The 19,138-nt window shown below is 39.2% G+C and overlaps 1 protein-coding gene across 1 annotated transcript in view; it reads right to left on the reverse strand.

Annotated features, from left to right (window-relative positions):
• znf385d (zinc finger protein 385D) overlaps window positions 1-17,951 on the reverse strand; it is a 58,183-nt gene extending 40,232 nt beyond the window's left edge. The window contains exons 1-2 of the mRNA XM_035403714.1: window positions 17,288-17,951; window positions 5,682-5,821 (exon numbers count right to left, since the gene is read on the reverse strand). Coding sequence (XP_035259605.1) covers window positions 5,682-5,821; window positions 17,288-17,297 — 150 coding nt within the window. The 5' untranslated portion in view covers window positions 17,298-17,951. The remainder of the gene's footprint in view (window positions 1-5,681; window positions 5,822-17,287) is intronic.
• Between the last annotated feature and the right edge of the window lie 1,187 nt (window positions 17,952-19,138).

The following is a 19,138-nucleotide window of genomic DNA, read 5'->3' on the forward strand; positions in this document are numbered from 1 at the left end:
CACACAAACACAAACGCACACACGCAAGCACACTCAAACAGGCCAAATTAACTGAAATGAGACTGAATGTCCATAAATGGTCATCATCAACTGTGAAGAACATGCATTCCACACAGCCAGAGCAAGATATCCTCAAACCCTGGACCCTGGAGCTGTGAGGCAAAGGGACCAGTCTCTGCACTACTACTCACTGGGAACAAATGGGCTGACGCTCCAGATGTTGTTCCCCCAGTTAGCAGATCAATCAAAGTAAAATGCTTCAACTGTTTTTTGGCTACCTAGCGCATTGTGCTTCTCACAGTGTTTGAATATACCTTTCATATCAATAAGAGTGAAACTCATGCATGCAAGCAGGGAGTACAGATATCTACCTTTCTTATATAAGACAGGAGTATGTTAAAAATACAGTTTATTAATTTCGATCAGAATGAAGTGCCCAGTATTTTATCAGCAGTATCTCCATCTCAACCTTTTAGATGCCCCAGGGAGATTTTCTCGCCAATGAAGAGACCTTTTTATTGCACAGACAATCAAAAAGTATTTTAAAGTTATGTCAGTGACTTACAAGTCCAGTTCTCTATTGTGACTTGATTTTGTAAATGTGACCTGATTAAATAAATGTTGCCTGGTGTAGTGCAGTCACATTAGTGAGTCTGAACTCTCAGGACATTGTTTCTGATTCCAAAACACTGCATGCCAAATTATCTACCCCATCTGGGGAAGTTTAGAAGCTCGCCCTGACAGACACGCGTTCCAAAAAACCATGGCAACACCCATACAGGAATCAAACAAGCACAAAAATGGACTGTTATGATAACCCAACCAAACGGAGATGCAAAGCAGGCTTCAACATAAGTCAGACAATGATTTCTTTAATATGGCATTAGAAGATGAAGGCAATAGAAAACGTGCAGTCAAAGAGTATTTAGAGTTTAAACAGAAGGGTCTGGAATTGGATATCACACAACATTTGGCTTTTTTTTCAACACACAAGGTAATAGAATGTTACAGTGTACAGGGAATGATGCAATAAGGCACACAATTAACAAAAAATTGACTATAATTATTCAGAAAGCTGCTTGTTGGCTGGACCGCAACAGCGGGGCCAGCCCTACAAACACGAATGTCAGTGACTGAGTGAGTGACTGAGTGAGTGATGAAGTTACACCATTGATCGGCCGAGTTATGAAGTTACACCATTGTCGGATCACGTGTGTTAGGTCCAGCCATATACTAGGTTGTGACCTGATCTTGTTCAAATACAATTTAACAGCACAGGTATTCCAGGACACATACTGTATGCTTTGTATCTACTGCATCTCAAATGAACTACATTTCGTTAAATGTTTGCATCTTTACAGTAGTTCCTCTTGACAAACATTCTAAATGAGTGGGTCCTGCTATAAAGACATTATATATTATTTCTTTATTTATTTTTTAGAAATTTATTTTATTCAGATACTGCGACTTGTGCATAAGCTTGTTTACAGCAGTAATAAAGCCCATGCTGGCATTTACAGCCACATAGCCATATGGAGAGATGGATTGCAGAATTGTGCATGCTGCCATTAATGTGATAATGTCAAGAACACAGGGTATGTTGCAGGGAGAGGAGAAATTGTCTGGATTTTCTCCCATATCACCTGCTCCAGAGGCTGCATCCTGCCCAGGCCATTTCTTAATGCTCAAAGAGAAATCTGTTAACCGAAGATTAGAGTTTCACTATGATTCATACTCAACAATTCACAACAAATTTGAGCATAGATTCATGCTTGGGCCTTCACGTGGAAGCCAATTTTCCCATATGACCCTGCTTACAGCATGTTTTCAGTTATTTATTTTCAGATCCCTTTATATGTCTACCTACTATACATTCATAAAGAGGGATATTTTCTGGATCACTTCTAAAACCTTGTCTGAGAGTACAATAGCACTCCCACCTTCTAGGTACAAGCTTTAATCCCTATACACTATGCCACACTGCCCAATATATCCAAAATGTGATCAATTGTGTTGAAGTCAATTATGTTAATTTAATAAATGTGTTTATGTCATGTTTTAGGGGCCATTGAAAATAATTTGTTCCTGCGTTCTGTTTTATGCTTTAATGACAAAATTGGAGACACTGATTAAATATCAATTTCAGAAATATTTTGTTTATGGTGTCAATAACCTGCATGCATATTCCACACAGTGAGCTGTCCAGTGTTAATTCAATTAATTCAATACTAGACATTCTACTGTGCAGGAGCACCATTACAGCATACTGGTTAGACTGCTGGACATTAACTGAAGTACAGTTCATTTGAACTATTGAAATGAGACCTTGAACCACAACTAAATTTGCTGCAAATGCCTTGCATTCTCCAAATGGCACTCATGAATCATTTCCAAAAGAGTCTTTCACAGCAACCCTCCTTCTGTAACTTTAAAAGCATCCACTGACATAAGATAAAGCCAGAGTGCAAGTGGAGTATCTCAGTTTTCCATCAAGTTTATATTCTCCAGAGAACGTTAAATGTGAAGTGAATACAATATTTCAAAGCTTACTTTTGACAGTGCATCAGGATGTAATTGAGCTTTGCGCAAAATTGTAATGACAGCCACAGGACACTGGGTCTCCAGGTCCAATGATGGACGTCACTGCTCTGACTGTTCTGTGTAACCTCATCACAGTCCATCTCAGGTTCCCAGTAGTAAATCTACTGACATTTTTCAAATTTACTGAATGACTTCAGGGCAAGTAACCTGCTCATGGGTACAATCGCACTGCCACACCCCGATTTATGGTTTGCAAACAATTATGTCTTACTGCTAAGATATGTTTTGTTCTTTCAGCTGGACAATAAGGCAGGTATCTCTATGTAAATGAAAGAGGCTAGCAAAAATACTGTCTAATCAGTTGTGCTGAGGAACATGATATCCCAGAGAATCCAAAAGCAGTCTTCACACTGCAGCTCAGTGTTTAGCCTCTCAGTCTTGATTAGCCTAATCATCTAAAGAAAATAAGTATCCCTCAGCACAGACATGATTACAATGACCAAGAGTGCCGTGGATGTCTTTGCCAATTGAAAATAAAATGGGTGGCTTGTGGGTGATTTGTCATACAACAGCCCACAGCACCACATACCTCACCGTAATTTTTTCCCAAAATGGCTTTTTCTTTAAAAAACAAAATTGAAAGCATGTGTTTTCTTACAGAACATACATAATGGCTTTCTGATGATACCTGATTCCTAACATTGTAAGGATAGTAGTAAATATGGAACCACAGGTTCAAGAGGGTTGGGAAAAAACTGAAGGGAGACATATTATTCTATCTGTGTGATTCGGGAACAAGGCCAAACAAACAAAAGCAGTCTTTTGCTCATTATTCCTAGGCAGTAGTACTGGAAATAAATCACATTTCAGTCAGGATTACTCATGTATTTAGATTAAACATACTGACAAATATGCAACACAATTATTTTTGGTTAGGTGCTGCATGGGTCTGCTTTAGGTACATCTGTGCATGCACCAGCATGCACTACCCTATCAAACAGGGTTCACCCCTACTAAATGGGAGAAATACCAAAACCCCCAGTACCTACAAGCAGATCCAAAAGCTGGGGCGGTGGAGGGTGAGCGTAGATCTGTGCACCAATTGTAGCATGCAATGACCAACCAGCAGCGCAGGCAATGACCAACACCTGAGAGTACTGACTGACTGACTGCTCACAACCTTCTCAAAAAGGTTGTGAGCATGTGAAAGGTTGAGAATGAGAACATGTAGTGTTGTGTGTATGTGATTGGCTGAGTACAAGAACATGTAGCGATGTGTGTATGTGATTGGTTGAGTATGAGAACATATAGTGATGTGTGTATTTGATAGGTTAAGTATGACAATGTGGTGTTGCTAAGGCCGACCATTGGTCGACTGTAGCAAGAGTTTCCTGTCGGAAATTGCTCTGCGCATGTCATACACATCGCTTATTTAATATAAACAGGACTACGTTATGTCCCAAAGGTCCACACTACACCATTTATCTACTTATTGGCTTTACATACTGTATATGTCTAGCTTCTGTAGTGGCGCATAAAGTGGGGTTATGTGTTCTGTGGTCAGACCACTTAAAGAAAACCATAAGGTTTGAAGGCATTTATAAACATGGTAGCAAAAAAGATCCTAACATTAACCGGATGTGAATACTCTTTCTGAATTATTGCCTCATGTCTATTGCTCTTACTGCATTTTAAAAGGCAGTTTATCTTACAATGTCCCCGTTAACATCAATATGTAAAATACATTTGCCTAGAGCAATTCTGAGTCAACTACTGTTAATAGCAGTCCATGCAGCACTCTGATCCAGAAATGTTTCTTCATGACTGGTGAGTAAGTATGCATTACTGCATCAATAGGACCTCGTAACTCCAATTTGACAATGACTAGCAAGACAGGTTTTTTGTTTGTTTGTTTCAAGACCCACATGGTACTGCTAAACATTTACAGTTACATCATTACATTTCTTGCAGTATTATTATTATTATTATTATTATTATTATTATTATTATTAGGTCCTCAGACTTTAAGTTTTCAGCCATTCCATAAGGATAATAGATTATTATTCTTTGTTATTTTCAATAATTCCATCTTTTTGATCCATCAGTATATCATTTAAAATATCTAATCAGGGCATTTATGTCCCTCATATTTCAAGTGTACAGTAAATATATTAACTATACAAGAGACTGCCCTGGAAGATTTCTTCAAAGATTTGAATAAAAAGACACAGGTAGAAAATCAAACAAAAAAGCTATATTCCCTACTTCAGGCCTGAACAATAATAGAGCCCTTGCTGCAATCAGGTGGGTGAATGAAGTTGAATTTGCACAGAAGCCTCATCGAAATCAAAACTATTGTTCTGCTCCATTCCAACACCTGCTCTGTCCAGACCATAATCTACCTCTGCTATTTCAGCAATCAAAGGAATACTTCTATTACAAGCACAAACAAAGGTATACAATCAGGGGGTAGCCAAATCTCTTGATACTACCTCTCTCAAATCCCCCTAAATCATCATTTTGCTGGAACACATTTTATTTACCATTCATATTAATTTGCTCATTTAAATAGTCCAATAAAGTGATCATTGACAATGCCTAACTGGCAAACAAATAACGGTGGTATATTATTAATAGGAATAATTGCTTAATGGGTTACTTCAATTGTGTTAGCACTTATTAAAAAGGTTCTTTAAAAATAGTCGTCACAGGGAAAAACCTTTGGTGACATCGCATTCATTTTCTTTATACAGGAAAATTCCTTTCTTAACCACACTGTCCAAATCCACCAGTCAGTTTGATCTTTTATGACATGATGATTTGCTGCAGACAGAGTAAGCACTAAAAAGTATATTGACTGGACAAATGAGTGGAAATTGGTATAGCAACTCAAAAGGAACACTACTCAAATGAAAGGGCCTAGGAATTTCTACAGGCTGCATTTGGCCATCCCATTGACATGAAACAAAAATAACAGCTGCACATTTTCCATCCTCAGAAACCTTTACATCTGAGTGAATTAAAATGAATTAAAAATTTGAGCATTTGTGTTATCTGAATAATCTGAAATGACTGGACCTTTTGGAGAAGCTGTGGCAGACATTGTATGAGGCTGGTTTGACCACTGAGATTCAACTCACCGCACTGAAGTTGGGGAAGAGGTTGACTGTGGTGGTGTCCAGGGGAAATGGGAGGAACTGCTTCATGTCCAAGGATGGCTGGACAGTGGGCAGCGATGGACGCACCAATGTGGGCAGGATGGCATTTTGACATGCGTTACCTACACAAGTGAACAAAGAGGTTGAGGTTTAACAAGTTTACTTTTTATATGCATCTAAGGCACTCTCCTTTCCCTAAGACATGATGTGTTGTTGGTGGTGATGGTAAACAAGAAACTTAAGTCATATTAAACATCTATACATAATATCTGATGCCATGAAGAGAGCAGTAATAAATTCCTTATCCCCATCAGATTATCCCAGGAAGCATCTGTAATGTGAGCCAATTAGCAGTAGACGCGGACAGATATGCAGCACAGTGGCCACCATGCAGCTGTCAGGAATAGGTATACCAACAAATATGGAAGCAAGACCTTGCATTGGAACGCTCAAAGACCAGTTTAGGACATTTGTCTTTGTGGGCTTTTAAATATGTACATAGTGGAGAAATACAGCACGGATAAGGAATAGGACTATTGAAAACACTGTCCCTGCCCTGGCCGATGCCATCAAATGTATACCTCTGAGCCAACAATTCACATTATGTAACTGCTGACGTTTGTGAGAACAAACATGGCAGGTTTCTCACTGGAAAGTTCCTCACTAAATCAGTTTTCCAGCTCGGTTGTTGATCTTGTGGAGATGCCAGCAATTCAGTCATAGAGACGAGACACAATGAAGGGCTAAGATGCAAAATACTGCCAGAAATACGTGGAAGAAAGAGCAAAGGGCTATGCTATGGAATGAATATATTTATTTTTGCACTTTGCTTTATTTGTTTTCATTAGACATTCATAAGATAAATCTGTAATATGTAGTAATAAAAACATGGCTCTGTAGCTCTCAAAGGCTTTGGTTGTTGAGTTGGACATCACTACATATTTGGAAAAGGGTACTATAACTACACTACTTGTAATATTTAATATTGATTGCAGCTTAATATTCACTTTATAAAATGGATAATTCTGGTGTTGGATGCTGCGAGTAGCCCTTTTCCACAGGAGGAACCTTTTCTAAAACTCAGGAACTTTTTCTACCTCCAGGAACCCAGAACCTCCTATCCTCCTTTTAGTTCCAGCTAGCAAAGTAGTACTTTTTGGTGGCCCATGAACTATTGGGGTGGAGCTTGCAGTACTGAAGTTTATTGATTGGTCAAATGCAATATTCGCAAGAATCGCCAAGCAGACCAACCGCCATTTTCTAATTCCAGCAACAGAAAAACATTTAGCAGCAGCTATACAGCAAGCGAGCAAGTGGTATATATATTTTAAAAATTTTAAATACATAATAAGAGCTTAAGATGGCTATGATTGGGCTATTTATAAAGTTTTTTAAAAAATTTACATCACCTATGACATATCAAATGTGTCACCTCTCTGCCACATATGTTGCATTGTCATATCAGCTCATCATACCATTTAGCATTGCATTGTGTTGGTACAAATACGTTTGTTTAAAGTATGTTAAATATTAAAGACGAGTTGTTGCAGGACAAAATGAGCACGAAAAACACAAAGCATGCTTGGTCAGGAAACTCATGCTGCAGCCAACCATTGGTAGGCCTCAGCGACGACATGTTCTCACATTCAACCAATCATATACACACATTAATACATGTTCTCATACTCGACCAGTCACATGCGCACATCATTAATGGAGAATGAACCAAACCAAAATAATTACATTGGATATTCATTAATATATTTAATCTACAGTAAATATGCGAGTTGTCCTAAATAGATGAGTTTTCCTGACTGAACTGTTATAATTATACAACATAGCGATGGGAGGGAATTACCTTTCAGTTATCTTGCTGAAGATTTGTAAAGCAGCAGGCACTGCTAGGACAGACTGTACACCAATCACTGCCTTTACAGCACTGTGTTGCGGAAGTTGTCAGATACCGGTCTGGAGGCTAGGGAGATTATGTCCGCAAGTGGACACAAATGTGAAAGCTCTCTACAAAGCTCCTGGAGGCCAAGTTTAAATGTGAGAAAACGCTGAAGTGACATTGTCCTCAGCACAGAGAACACCAGTTTCACTCAACTGCAAGCAAAAAATATACTGCCACAGTGCAGTATGGGACTTCTTCCGTGCACAATAAATGGGGAATGTGCAAATCAATATGAATGAAACGTAGAATAACTTATCTCTGACACGCTAGCTAGTAGCACTAGTAGCAGATAGTTTAGTTAATGAAGGTCTGCAGTCTAACTGTAGAATAGTTTGAATAGCTGAGGCAAACCAACCTAGTGACAACCTAGCTTGCCCCAAAATGGCAATTAATTTTCTGGTAAAAACAGGTCAATCTCAGATTTTAATGCAGGCCATATCATTTCTAAGGCTAAAAATGAGCCAGCGTCATATTACTAAGTGCTTCATGTCCCCTTAAACATGTATGGCTAATATAACAAATCTAAGCCATATACTATGTATAATACATACATTACCAATATGCTCCTGTCAGTGCTTGGATTTCCTCCTATGTCCATCTGACAATCTTGGACTAAAACTTATGGAGAGGCAGCTCAGTTAATATGCCCCCAGACTGTGGAACCTTTGGATCTGAGAGCATCTGAATCTGTGAATATTTTTAAGAAAAATCAGCAGACCTAGCTCTATAAATGTGCATTTCCTTAGAAGCTATTTAACTCATTTTTTAATTTTTTTATTATTTGATCATTTTAGTTAAAAGGAAGGACATAGTGTACCCTGCGTATCACAGGACAACAGGTCAAAATGCAGTGTATTACTACACAATACTGAATAGCTGGCCACCCTTCGTGAGCAATGGAACTCGCAGACTTGCTTTAAAATGTTTCTACATGTTTTATGAGTTTTTTTGTCCTGCTGCACATACTGAGCAGGATGATAAACAAGCAAGTATGCAGGACAGTTCCAAGATTTCCCTTAGTTTGCCATAATCAAAGTCAGCAGATTACCTCATTTTAACATTGGCCTTTCTTTTATAATGTGGTATAAAGCAAACGTATTGCCACACTGTTGCTGTCACATTTTTATCTTGTGAATCTTAAGTTTCCATCTAGTCTATTTACTTCTGTTTAGTCTGATAGCCAATAGGATCACTAGTAACATATTAAATTGATCTTGCATTACTGTGTATCATAATGTCACGTTTGTAAACAGTGGTAGTGCATTATGAAGAGATGCTGTTTAAGGAATGCTTATTAATAAATGCACTAAAAAAAAACACTGCACTGTTTTAATGATATCGAAGTAACAATGTCGGTTTTTTTACTCTATGTGCCGCAGTATACAATATCTCAACAAAAACATGTTTTCAAAAAAGGTACAAAAAGGTACGCATACAGAGCACATACCTTGAGGTCAGAAGGTACAGAAGTTAATGCTCTTAAGGGCTCAGAGTGTGTGGTCACTGTGGTTATTCCTGTAGGAAATGCTGAAAAGTGCCAAACTCCCGTGCTGTATAGGTATGGGGCGTGCTGCCCCACCAAGCCGTAACTTGGCGGGACGGAATACCAGCAATCCCAATTAACTTATATCCACCCAAGGTTGAGAGCCAGCTATACTGATGCAGCTATACTATCTCTTATCCATAACCCACCACAAAGAATATCATTATCAGTGCTTACTAATACACCCAATTATATACACTCACCGGCCACTTCATTAGGTACACCTGTTCAACAAGCAAACTGTACCTGTTAATGCAAATGTCTAATCGGCCAATCATGTGGCAGCAACTCAATGCATTTAGGCATGTAGACATGGTCAAGACGATCTGCTGAAGTACAAACCAAGCATCAGAATGGGGAAGAAAGGTGATTTAAGTGACTTTGAATGTGGCATGGTTGCTGGTGCCAGACGGGCTGGTTTGAGTATTTCAGAAACAGCTGATCTACTGGGATTTTCACGCACAACCATCTCTAGGGTTTACAAAGAATGGTCCGAAAAAGAGAAAATATCCAGTGAGCGGCAGTTCTCTGGGCGAAAATGCCTTGATGATGGCAGAGGTCAGAGGAGAATGGCCAGATTGGTTCGAGCTGATAGAAAGGCAACAATAACACAAATAACCACTCGTTACAACCGAGATATGCAGAAGAGCATCTCTGAACGCAAACCACATCAAACCTTGAAGCAGATGGGCTACAGCAGCAGAAGACCACATTGGGTGCCACTCCTGTCACCTAATGTAGTGGCCGGTGAGTGTATATTTTCCACTGTTCAAAGTGTGATTTCAATCTGATTTCTGTCAAGCAAATTAAATAGGATGACAGAACTTACCAAAACAATAAAAGATTCAAAGCCATTTATGTCTCTTTTACAAACATCCTAAAATCCTCAGACTTATTTTGGTCATCTCTGAACAAATAGAATTTTAATCTAGTGCTTTTAATTTCACTTTGAAACAAATTTACACGTGGAAATGCAACATTGCACCCCTCCAAAAATCAAGCCACAGCTTATAGGATTGGAGATGGGAATTCTTTATGTTTTATTATACCCACACAGACTCCTTTAAGCTAATGTTGCCCTTAAATTTTTTTCAGCAATTATATACAGTCTGCAGGCCACTCTATACCTCATCATCTGGGAATGTATTAAAAAAGAACCACATGCATTTAGCCTGTAATTTTGCCCATATTTATAATAAACACAATATTTGTCTACAGAGCAGAAATACACGTGTAATACAGTATTTATGGTATTTATCAGCAAAGAATATATGAGTGAAATTCAATATTACAGTTCAGACACCAGATATCTGACTGATAAATTTCTGATGAGCTTGAAGACATTAACAACAGGCAAATCTGCATTTATAATTTTATTTAAAATATTACAGGTATATTGCCTTGTTCACATTCTGGCGTAAAACAAAAAGAAAAAAGAAAACATATGCTATATATGTAAAATCAGGATTGAACATTGTGCTGTAAGCTTTGTCCGAAAACTGCTGGTATTTCAAATAAGGTTCATATTTATACACAGTTGTGGGTGAAGATTGTACACACTGTATGCTTGGTGGAGAAGTCAGCTCCCAGGAGACCAGGAGAAGTGAAGTGAAATGCCTGCTGTTTGAAAATGCATATATGCTGAATATACAATGAAAAATCAATGCAAGTGGGGTTTTCAATCCATTCACTATGGCAATTACTAAACATTTTTGTTTACTTCCATAACAGGTACGTCTCATTCGTGTATGCAATATAATAAAACAGCGATTTCTGAAGAATATTATTTGAATGAATTTGATTGTTTACATGTGCTACTTATAATTAAGCAGAATTGCCCAAAAGTACTTATATTTATTTTATTCATAAAGAAGCTTATTACACAGCAGAGTTCCTTGTCATCAGAGATCTGTGATTTATGTATAAATCCTGCATATTGCATCACTTTAGTGAAAATGTAGCAGAGTTCTGTAGAAATGTAGCTGTCTGAAAGCTAATCCTCTCAGCACTCAGTTCAAGCCACTGAGCACTCTGAGTTTGTCCCTGGCAGACTCCTGGATTTCCATCGGTTAGCTAAATCCATGTATTGACCTGCAGTTTTCCACAAATCCAATGCTGAGAACAGGCCCTTTCATGTGGAGTTTTGCAAAAGGCTTTGGGCAAATCCAGCGATGCTGGCAATGCCCTGTTTTAGCTACAAAAGCCAGGCAAAGTTAAGGTCTTACTTTAAGTTAATTCTAAATCCCATTGTCCTTTTGAAAATACCTGCCCTGTCAGTCAAACTCTGTACATCATGTGACCTTACAGCCATTCCGCAGTATAGACAGTGTAATTCCATTGATCTGTGGTCAGAATGTGGGTTCACTGGTGGAAATGTAGCCACTGTGCCTCTGACAAAACACAGGAGAACAATCAGAGTCATCTGAGAGCATCTGCCTTGCCACAGGGATCTTGAACACAATTCCCAGGGGGTTGACTGCGCCCTGGGGACTAAATTTCTTCAACCCATTAATTCCTTTAGCTTCCATTTTCATTTTTGTTTCTACCAGAAATTCATTTTCTATTTATCTTTTATACAAATATTTTACTGCAACCTGCTCAGAATATGTACAGGGACAAAATTAATGTTTCTTAAATATAACACAACTTGACCAATTAAGTGAAGGGAGTTGGTAAGAACAAAGAATGGAACACAAAGCCCCTCACTACACTACACTACAGGCATTTAGCAGATGCTCTTATCCAGAGCGACTTTTTGCATAGCAAGTCACTTTTACATAGCCTTCAGTAACCAATATTGGCACTCTAGACGCACACAACTGTGTGCTGTATTGGAACTAACTAAAACCAAAAGAGAAAGATTTTTTAAAAATGACTGAACAGCAGGTAAAAATATTCATGACTTCCCACCAAAGTGATGCTGGGGAACAATAAGGAACTCCTCCATCCTACTTTGCACACAGCCACAAACACCACATGCAATGCATCACAGTACAGTGGGTTCTTTTATATAGCACCAAAAGTACCCACTGAGGTGTTCTCATATTTGCACATGGTACGGAATACATCCAACATGCAGCTATAAAGAAATAACTGATCTGTCTAATAATGTATATGCGCATACGGTAAGCATACAAACACATGCTTCAAATGCAAACAACATAATTAGCTATTATTAATGCAGCAACATTCTACAATCAAGACTTTCAGTGCTCTGTAAGCCCACTGATTGCAATATTTCATGATTTGCTGTATGATTAGAGAAATGTAGCAGAGTAAAGGAATTGTGATCATTTATTACATCTCTGACTGGGCTGGGGGAGCAGGAGAGGTGGGCCAGGAGACTGATAAATCACCACTTCTAAGCAAGTGCTGAAAGCACATGTCTCTTCTATTGGTTATGGTGTGATACAATGTTTTGTTAACCTGACATGTAGCCAGAAGGTTCCTGATTTCCATTTAATGTCCAGCTGTATAAATGCATTATCTATAAAAATATATATCAGCTAAGTAATTCTCCAATAACAAGGGTGTCTGACATGAGAAAATAAATAACGCAATAAACTGGAACATTGAGACTTATGGGATTACTGCAAAAGTGTAAAGGAGAAAATATTTCCTTTGTATAAAACATGCTATAAAGGTATGATAGAAAACTCTGTATGGTATGATTAAGGACGGATGTGAAGTGAATGTCTTACTTCAAAAGATTTGTGAAGCAACAGTTTGGGAAATGGTTTCAACCAAGGCATGAATATTGTAACTAAAAACATTTAAAACAAGAAATGATGTCACGCCATCAATGAGAAGCAGAAGTCTGAGCAGCCACAACTTTTGACCATGTAATATAAGCAGTTGCCATTCAATAGTAATATCTTAAACAAGGATAAATACATGAGCTCTAACCCAAAGGCTGTAAGAGAGTGAATAAAAAAAGAATGCCATAAAAACTAAATGGCACAACTTATTTATGGGCCTACTGCCGTAACAATGCCATCTGTTGAATCACTGCATTGCATGCTCATGTGGAGACATGTATGGGTTCCTCTAAAAACAAAGTGTGTCCTCTCTTAGCCTGATGCCTTCAGGAATAGTCTCAGCTGCAACATAAAGTGTGAGGTCATGCCGAAATATCTTCTTTGAGGCCAGTTCCCACCAAGAAAACAATATAAATCATCAAGTGGCCAAATGGTGAATCTGAATGAGCAATGAGGCAGAAAATTAACAAAGGGTATGTCATTTAGTCTGATTTGTTTAACACTGCAAAATACATGAGCTATGAATGCATGACTATTTTACTTATATAATGCCAAATTATAATGCCAAAGAATGTTAAAAGCTGTAATGTGCAAATACAGGAGAGTGCACAGCATTAGAAAGTATAATACTAAGCAGAAGTGATATTGATTGATTCCTGACATGCTTGGTCTGTTCTGTCCTCACTGTATCATTGGGTTCAGGTGGAAAATGGTTCACAGAAAGACTTGAGAATTGATTTCCTTACAAGGGATTATTTTATGAAATTATTGAACTCATATTTTACGCATATGTCAGTACGCTATTTAAAATGACCTGAACAGTTTTTGACCTTGATTCACAGCAGAAAATCATAAATAATTACTCTGAAATGTGAGCACATTGATAAATGAACTTGAACTAGTGTCATATTTAAGCAGAACTCTTGGATGCTGTCAATATTCATAACAAATGTGCAAGAAACTGAAAAGCATAACTCTTTAAGTGTGGTCAAATTACTCAGGGTTGATGACAAAGTGATTTGAATTTAAATTGAATCTAGGACCACATTTTAAAGCTTTTATGAACAGGAATATATGAATAGAATGTCCGCTATAGGCATTAGTTCTAAAACATACATACATTACCTACATACATACAAACATGCATTGCTATATTTCTCCACTTCCTTTGTGCTCTTTAACATGGAAATGAGAGTAACAAGGCTACTTTTGTTCTTGTTTGCCTGAGGGGTCATGAAAATCCTAAAAAAAAACTAAAAGAAGCAGCTATGAAATACCTGGGGAATGGTCTGAACAGAATTTGAGCCCCTCTGACTGTACTTTCTTCGACTGAATGCAGGAATCAGGGACTAACAGCGGGGACCCAACATGTCCGGGCGTCGAACGAAATTCCTCCCGCGCCTCGTCAGCGGGTCACACGGCGGCCATTTGGGGCCAGGCCCGGTGCACATAATGACAGGCTGCAGGACAGGACCGCTGGAAGGATACAGCGCTCTGGGGGGACGAGAGCGGTGTCTCCCTGCAGCGGGAAGACTTGCACGGTCTGCTCGCATGCCTTCCAACCACTTGACACTTGGAGGCGTGGAGGCCACGGCTGCTAACCGCAGCTAACGTTCTCTGATTTCATTGCATTCACAATGAATTACATGTACTGTACACTGCATGCATTGGATGCTAAATAATGCTTATGTGAGCGTGCCCGCACAGTACTGCACCATGCTAATCATGTTTTACATGTTTAGACTTTATCAGCCTAGAATGTCACAGAGTTGGGCTGTTTTATTTTATTTTTTTTATGTGGTTTGAATTTAAATCCAGAGGAAAAAGTTGATAATTAATTATTTATCGTCTCCGTTGCTCAATCCCAGCATCTCCCACTGCCCTAATTCAAACATGTCTGATATAATTATTCTGTCCAGAGAGGCAAGGCTAGGCTAGGCACTGCTGCAAAATAACAGATACAGACTTACATAATTATTTCATTAATATTCAAATAATACATAGATTTTTATTTTTTTTTAAACATGACCGCCGTTGGCTGCCAAAATGATTCTAAATCAAAATAATATCTGTTAATTCCATCAAACTTGATTTTATTTTCTGAGTATACTATGGAAGGCCAAGAATTAGTCTAATAATATCCATTTTCCATGCAGACATAATTGGGCATTGGAATAAACATTTTTTCAGAGAGCCTTTTTGAATCGATAGGAGAAGGAGACCAAGCACACCATGAAATTGACAATCTCTGCAATCATGGTGGCTATTATATTCCATTATCTTTTCTTTGCATTAATTAAACACAACGAGATGGCTCGGCAGTTGTAGATAACATGAGAAATTTTAACAAATAAATAAAAACAAGCCAGGCAGCTCTGGTCTGAATGTGCAAAATTTCGGCAGTACATCACCACAGTCTTGTACAACACTCATTAGTCACCTGGCTACATCTCTGAAAACACAGATAGAATCTCAGGAGTTGTTTCGCAACACTCATCTCACCAGCAGCAGCGGGTCTCACGGGCAGATGCACATACAGGTATTGTACACCCAGACGTACTCACACAAAATAAAGCACAAACCCGTGCAAGCAAATACAAACTGATGAATGCATGCCCCTACACACACTCACACACATACACATGCCCATACACATGCACACACACACACACACACACACACACAATAATACAAAACTTCATCATATTAAAAAATGCATTTGGTTATCTGTCAGCCTTACCCCAAGCAAGTTATTCCTAATATTTCTACACACTATTTTATTTACCTCATTGATTTTTACTAGAATTGTGGTGCAATAAATTTTGACAAAAGGTGCACTAGTGTGTTGTTCCACACACCACTACAGTACCTCAATCCCACACGTTCATCCTGTCCCTGTAACCTGAGTTTAACCAGAGAGAAATGTAATCTTTGTAGATGTGGTTGTTATATACAGACCATGCCTAAAATGATATAGAAATGTTTCATAGAAAGAGTACATTTATATGAAGTATTTTGCCGCGGGCCTATGCTATCTGTGACTATAGCACAGTGCCTGCAAGCGTACTTTTGCGGCAACATGTATTCATCTTTTAATTTAAGATTAATTAGGATACAGACCTGCAAAATCTAAGATTTTTCCGTGCCATTTTATTTGTGTTACCCTCAGTTGTAATATCAGGGTTTCTAATTCAGTTTTCTAAAATATCAACACAGACTGGAATCTGTATCGTAGACGCTACTTAATGTAGTGATCTTTGCACAAACCGGAACAACGCTAAAACAAAAACTACGCGTTTGATGTTTCGGTGCATTTTAGGTCAGAACTATAGTATCGTTAAAATGGAAAAGGCGTGCAGCCTATTTGTTTTGTCTGAACCATAAACAAATGGATTTTAGTTCAGAATTGTTATTTAGATGGAATGTTTATATCGTATGCTAACAATTACTGAAATGTACAAATAAGAATAACTTAGTAAAAGGATTAAACCTATTTGTATTTGCACGAACCAATGAGCACAACATATAAATGATATTTCTTAAACCATCAGACTGAAATCTGGTCCCTGGGGACATATTCCCTTATTCCTCCGGTTGTTCCAGGGTACCCGTTTACAGTGACTACAGGACTGACATGCACAAGGGACCTGAATAGTCAAAGTGTTTGAATCCAGAAAGATTAAAGTCACGTTCAGACTCAAAACAAATCGAACAACCTTGAGCTAAAACCGGATCTGGTCACACTCCCGTTTTTTTAAACATGAAATTGTTTGCCATTTTAGTCTAAAAAAGAAAAGTGTTCGAACAACAAGTTGGCTATTGCTTTTACAAGACGGGTAATATCAGCATCATTTTATATATTTGAATTTACTTTATTTATTTTTTATTTTATGGCCGTATGTTTAGCACCTTACAGCGCTTCCTGGACTTTTCCTCCAAATATTATTCGCTATGCTTCGGGACACTTGAATCTCTGCACCTCGAATATGCTATATTAAGTTCAATAATCGTACGACATGAAGTGGTCATTTGACGTGGCTGAGCGTTTGATCAGTACCTGCGTTCCAAATCGCAGTGTAAAAAAATTACACCATTCATAAAACAAAGCAAAACCTGAAATTCAAACCTCTGACTTCCAGACAAACATGTGGATCCGTTCTGGTATGATTTACGACCAAGCGCTTCGACCGACTTCAGCCCGGCATAATCCTGAAAACTCAACACATCGTTCTCCTGCAGGAGATACCCGCTGGCGAATTCGGTTAATCTATTAATGCCTACGCATGGCTCCCATCTCCGGAGAGTAAAGGTATCGGAAACGCGCTACACTCACCGAAATACATGCTGCTCCTCAGGGATCACACGTCAAAAACTCCTCGCAGGGAACCCGGCAACTTTAGTGTGTCGGCTGGCACTGCAGACATCGCTCATTCTATGCGCTGAAGTGTATTTCTCTCGCTGTTGCGCGTACCAGTTCCATCTCCTCAGCAGGTTATCTGCACGCTGTACTTGCCGCCTCCTGGCACTCTTATAAGCTGTCACTCCTCTCTTTTCTATCCACTGCTCTCTCTCTCTCTCTCTCTCTCTCTCTCTCTCTCTCTCTCTCTGCCTTTGTTCTGGTCACTGCTTGACTCTTCTGTTCTTCCTCTCTCCTCTACTGTTCAGACCCTGTCTGACTTCCTCTCTCTACTCTGCTGTCTGGAGTGTTGGTTACACCACGCTGGGTGACTCCTGCAAACTGCTCTCCTCTCCGTCTGTGTCTCTGCCTCTCCTGTGCTTGTGTCTTCCTCTCGTTCTCTCTCTTGCTCCCTCCCTTCCCTCACCCTCTCTTTCTTCCCCCCTCCTGTCTCTCTGTCCTTGCTATACTATTGTTGCTCTTTGCCTGAAATTTGACTCCTCCTTGAGCTCTCTAAGCACGGTTGACACCAGTGCTGCTGAAAACCCACTTCACCGCTCCATTCCCAGAGCGTTCGGATTGAGTGTTCCCAAAACGCGGCTTCTCTCTCAGCGTGGTGGTCTAATGAGAGCACCGTGGGCATGTCTGCCGTAAACAGGGCTGAGACAGTATCATGGCAAATTCCGCTGTCTGTTTGTGTCACTGCACATGCATGAGTCCTGTCCAGAGATTTCAGACATCTGTGCTCTGAACCTTGTGTTCTGAGGTTGACTTTGATTTGCTCGGCATTAGGCTCCTGAAGGTCAGTCAACACAGACTGCCATGTTGCACGTACTGTATTAAGTGTTGATCATTAGTGTTAAGAAAAATAGAGGGCAAAATCCCTGCCAGTGCCTGTGGACACACTGATAATCATGACTGTTACACAATTAGGTTTGAACTAAATAATGAAATAAAAACAAGTTGTCTCCGGGTTCCCAGCGATGCTATTTCCCCCCTTGCCTGCAGCTCTGATATGGCAGTCTTGCCTGGCACAGCTGTTTCCAATTATCCTAAATTCCTTCATCTTTGCCCCCTCGAGCCCACTTATAGAAAATGCATTGATTCTATATATGAAACAGCAACACCAACTCCAGCCAGGGCTGGTCACGCTCCGCACAGCCAAGGCCGGCAAATGTGTTTTTTAACCTTGGATGCGAGGTGTCAGTGCTGGGAAACTGCATTATTTGTCACCATGAATAGCGTTTAACTGCGCGGGAACCCAGAGGAACCGTGCTGAGCCACATGCGAGCACAGAGGGAGGAACTTAATTAATCTTGCTGTCACTTCCATGACGATTTCCATTAGTTATGGTGCTATCTGATCAACGAGCATGGTCTGTATTTGGAAAAGCTTTTAACTGCTATCTGAGGGTGAGAGGAAGAGATAGAGAAACAGAGAGTGAGAGAGAGAGAGAGAGAGAGAGAGAGAGAGGACACGAGTGGTCATGCTTTTGGAAAGAGAAGAAGCTTTAACGGCAATAACCTCACACGAACTTGCCCGTAGATTCCTAATTTTGAGGTTGGATGATTAAGCATACATGGACAAAACAGTCAAGCCAAACAACTGCCAGGTCATTACAAAAACCTTCTTGTTTATTGTTAGATTTCATCTAATGATATATGACTAAGGCCATAATGTTTATTTGAACCAGGGAGAAAAACTATAATATTGGGATTCCCCTTGGGTTTTTTCTTATATGTAATTAATATAACCCTATGACATCGTTAGGGTTTCACTGTGCCATTT

The sequence above is a fragment of the Anguilla anguilla genome, chromosome 1 (assembly GCF_013347855.1).
Source record: "Anguilla anguilla isolate fAngAng1 chromosome 1, fAngAng1.pri, whole genome shotgun sequence".
Lineage (NCBI taxonomy): Eukaryota > Metazoa > Chordata > Actinopteri > Anguilliformes > Anguillidae > Anguilla > Anguilla anguilla.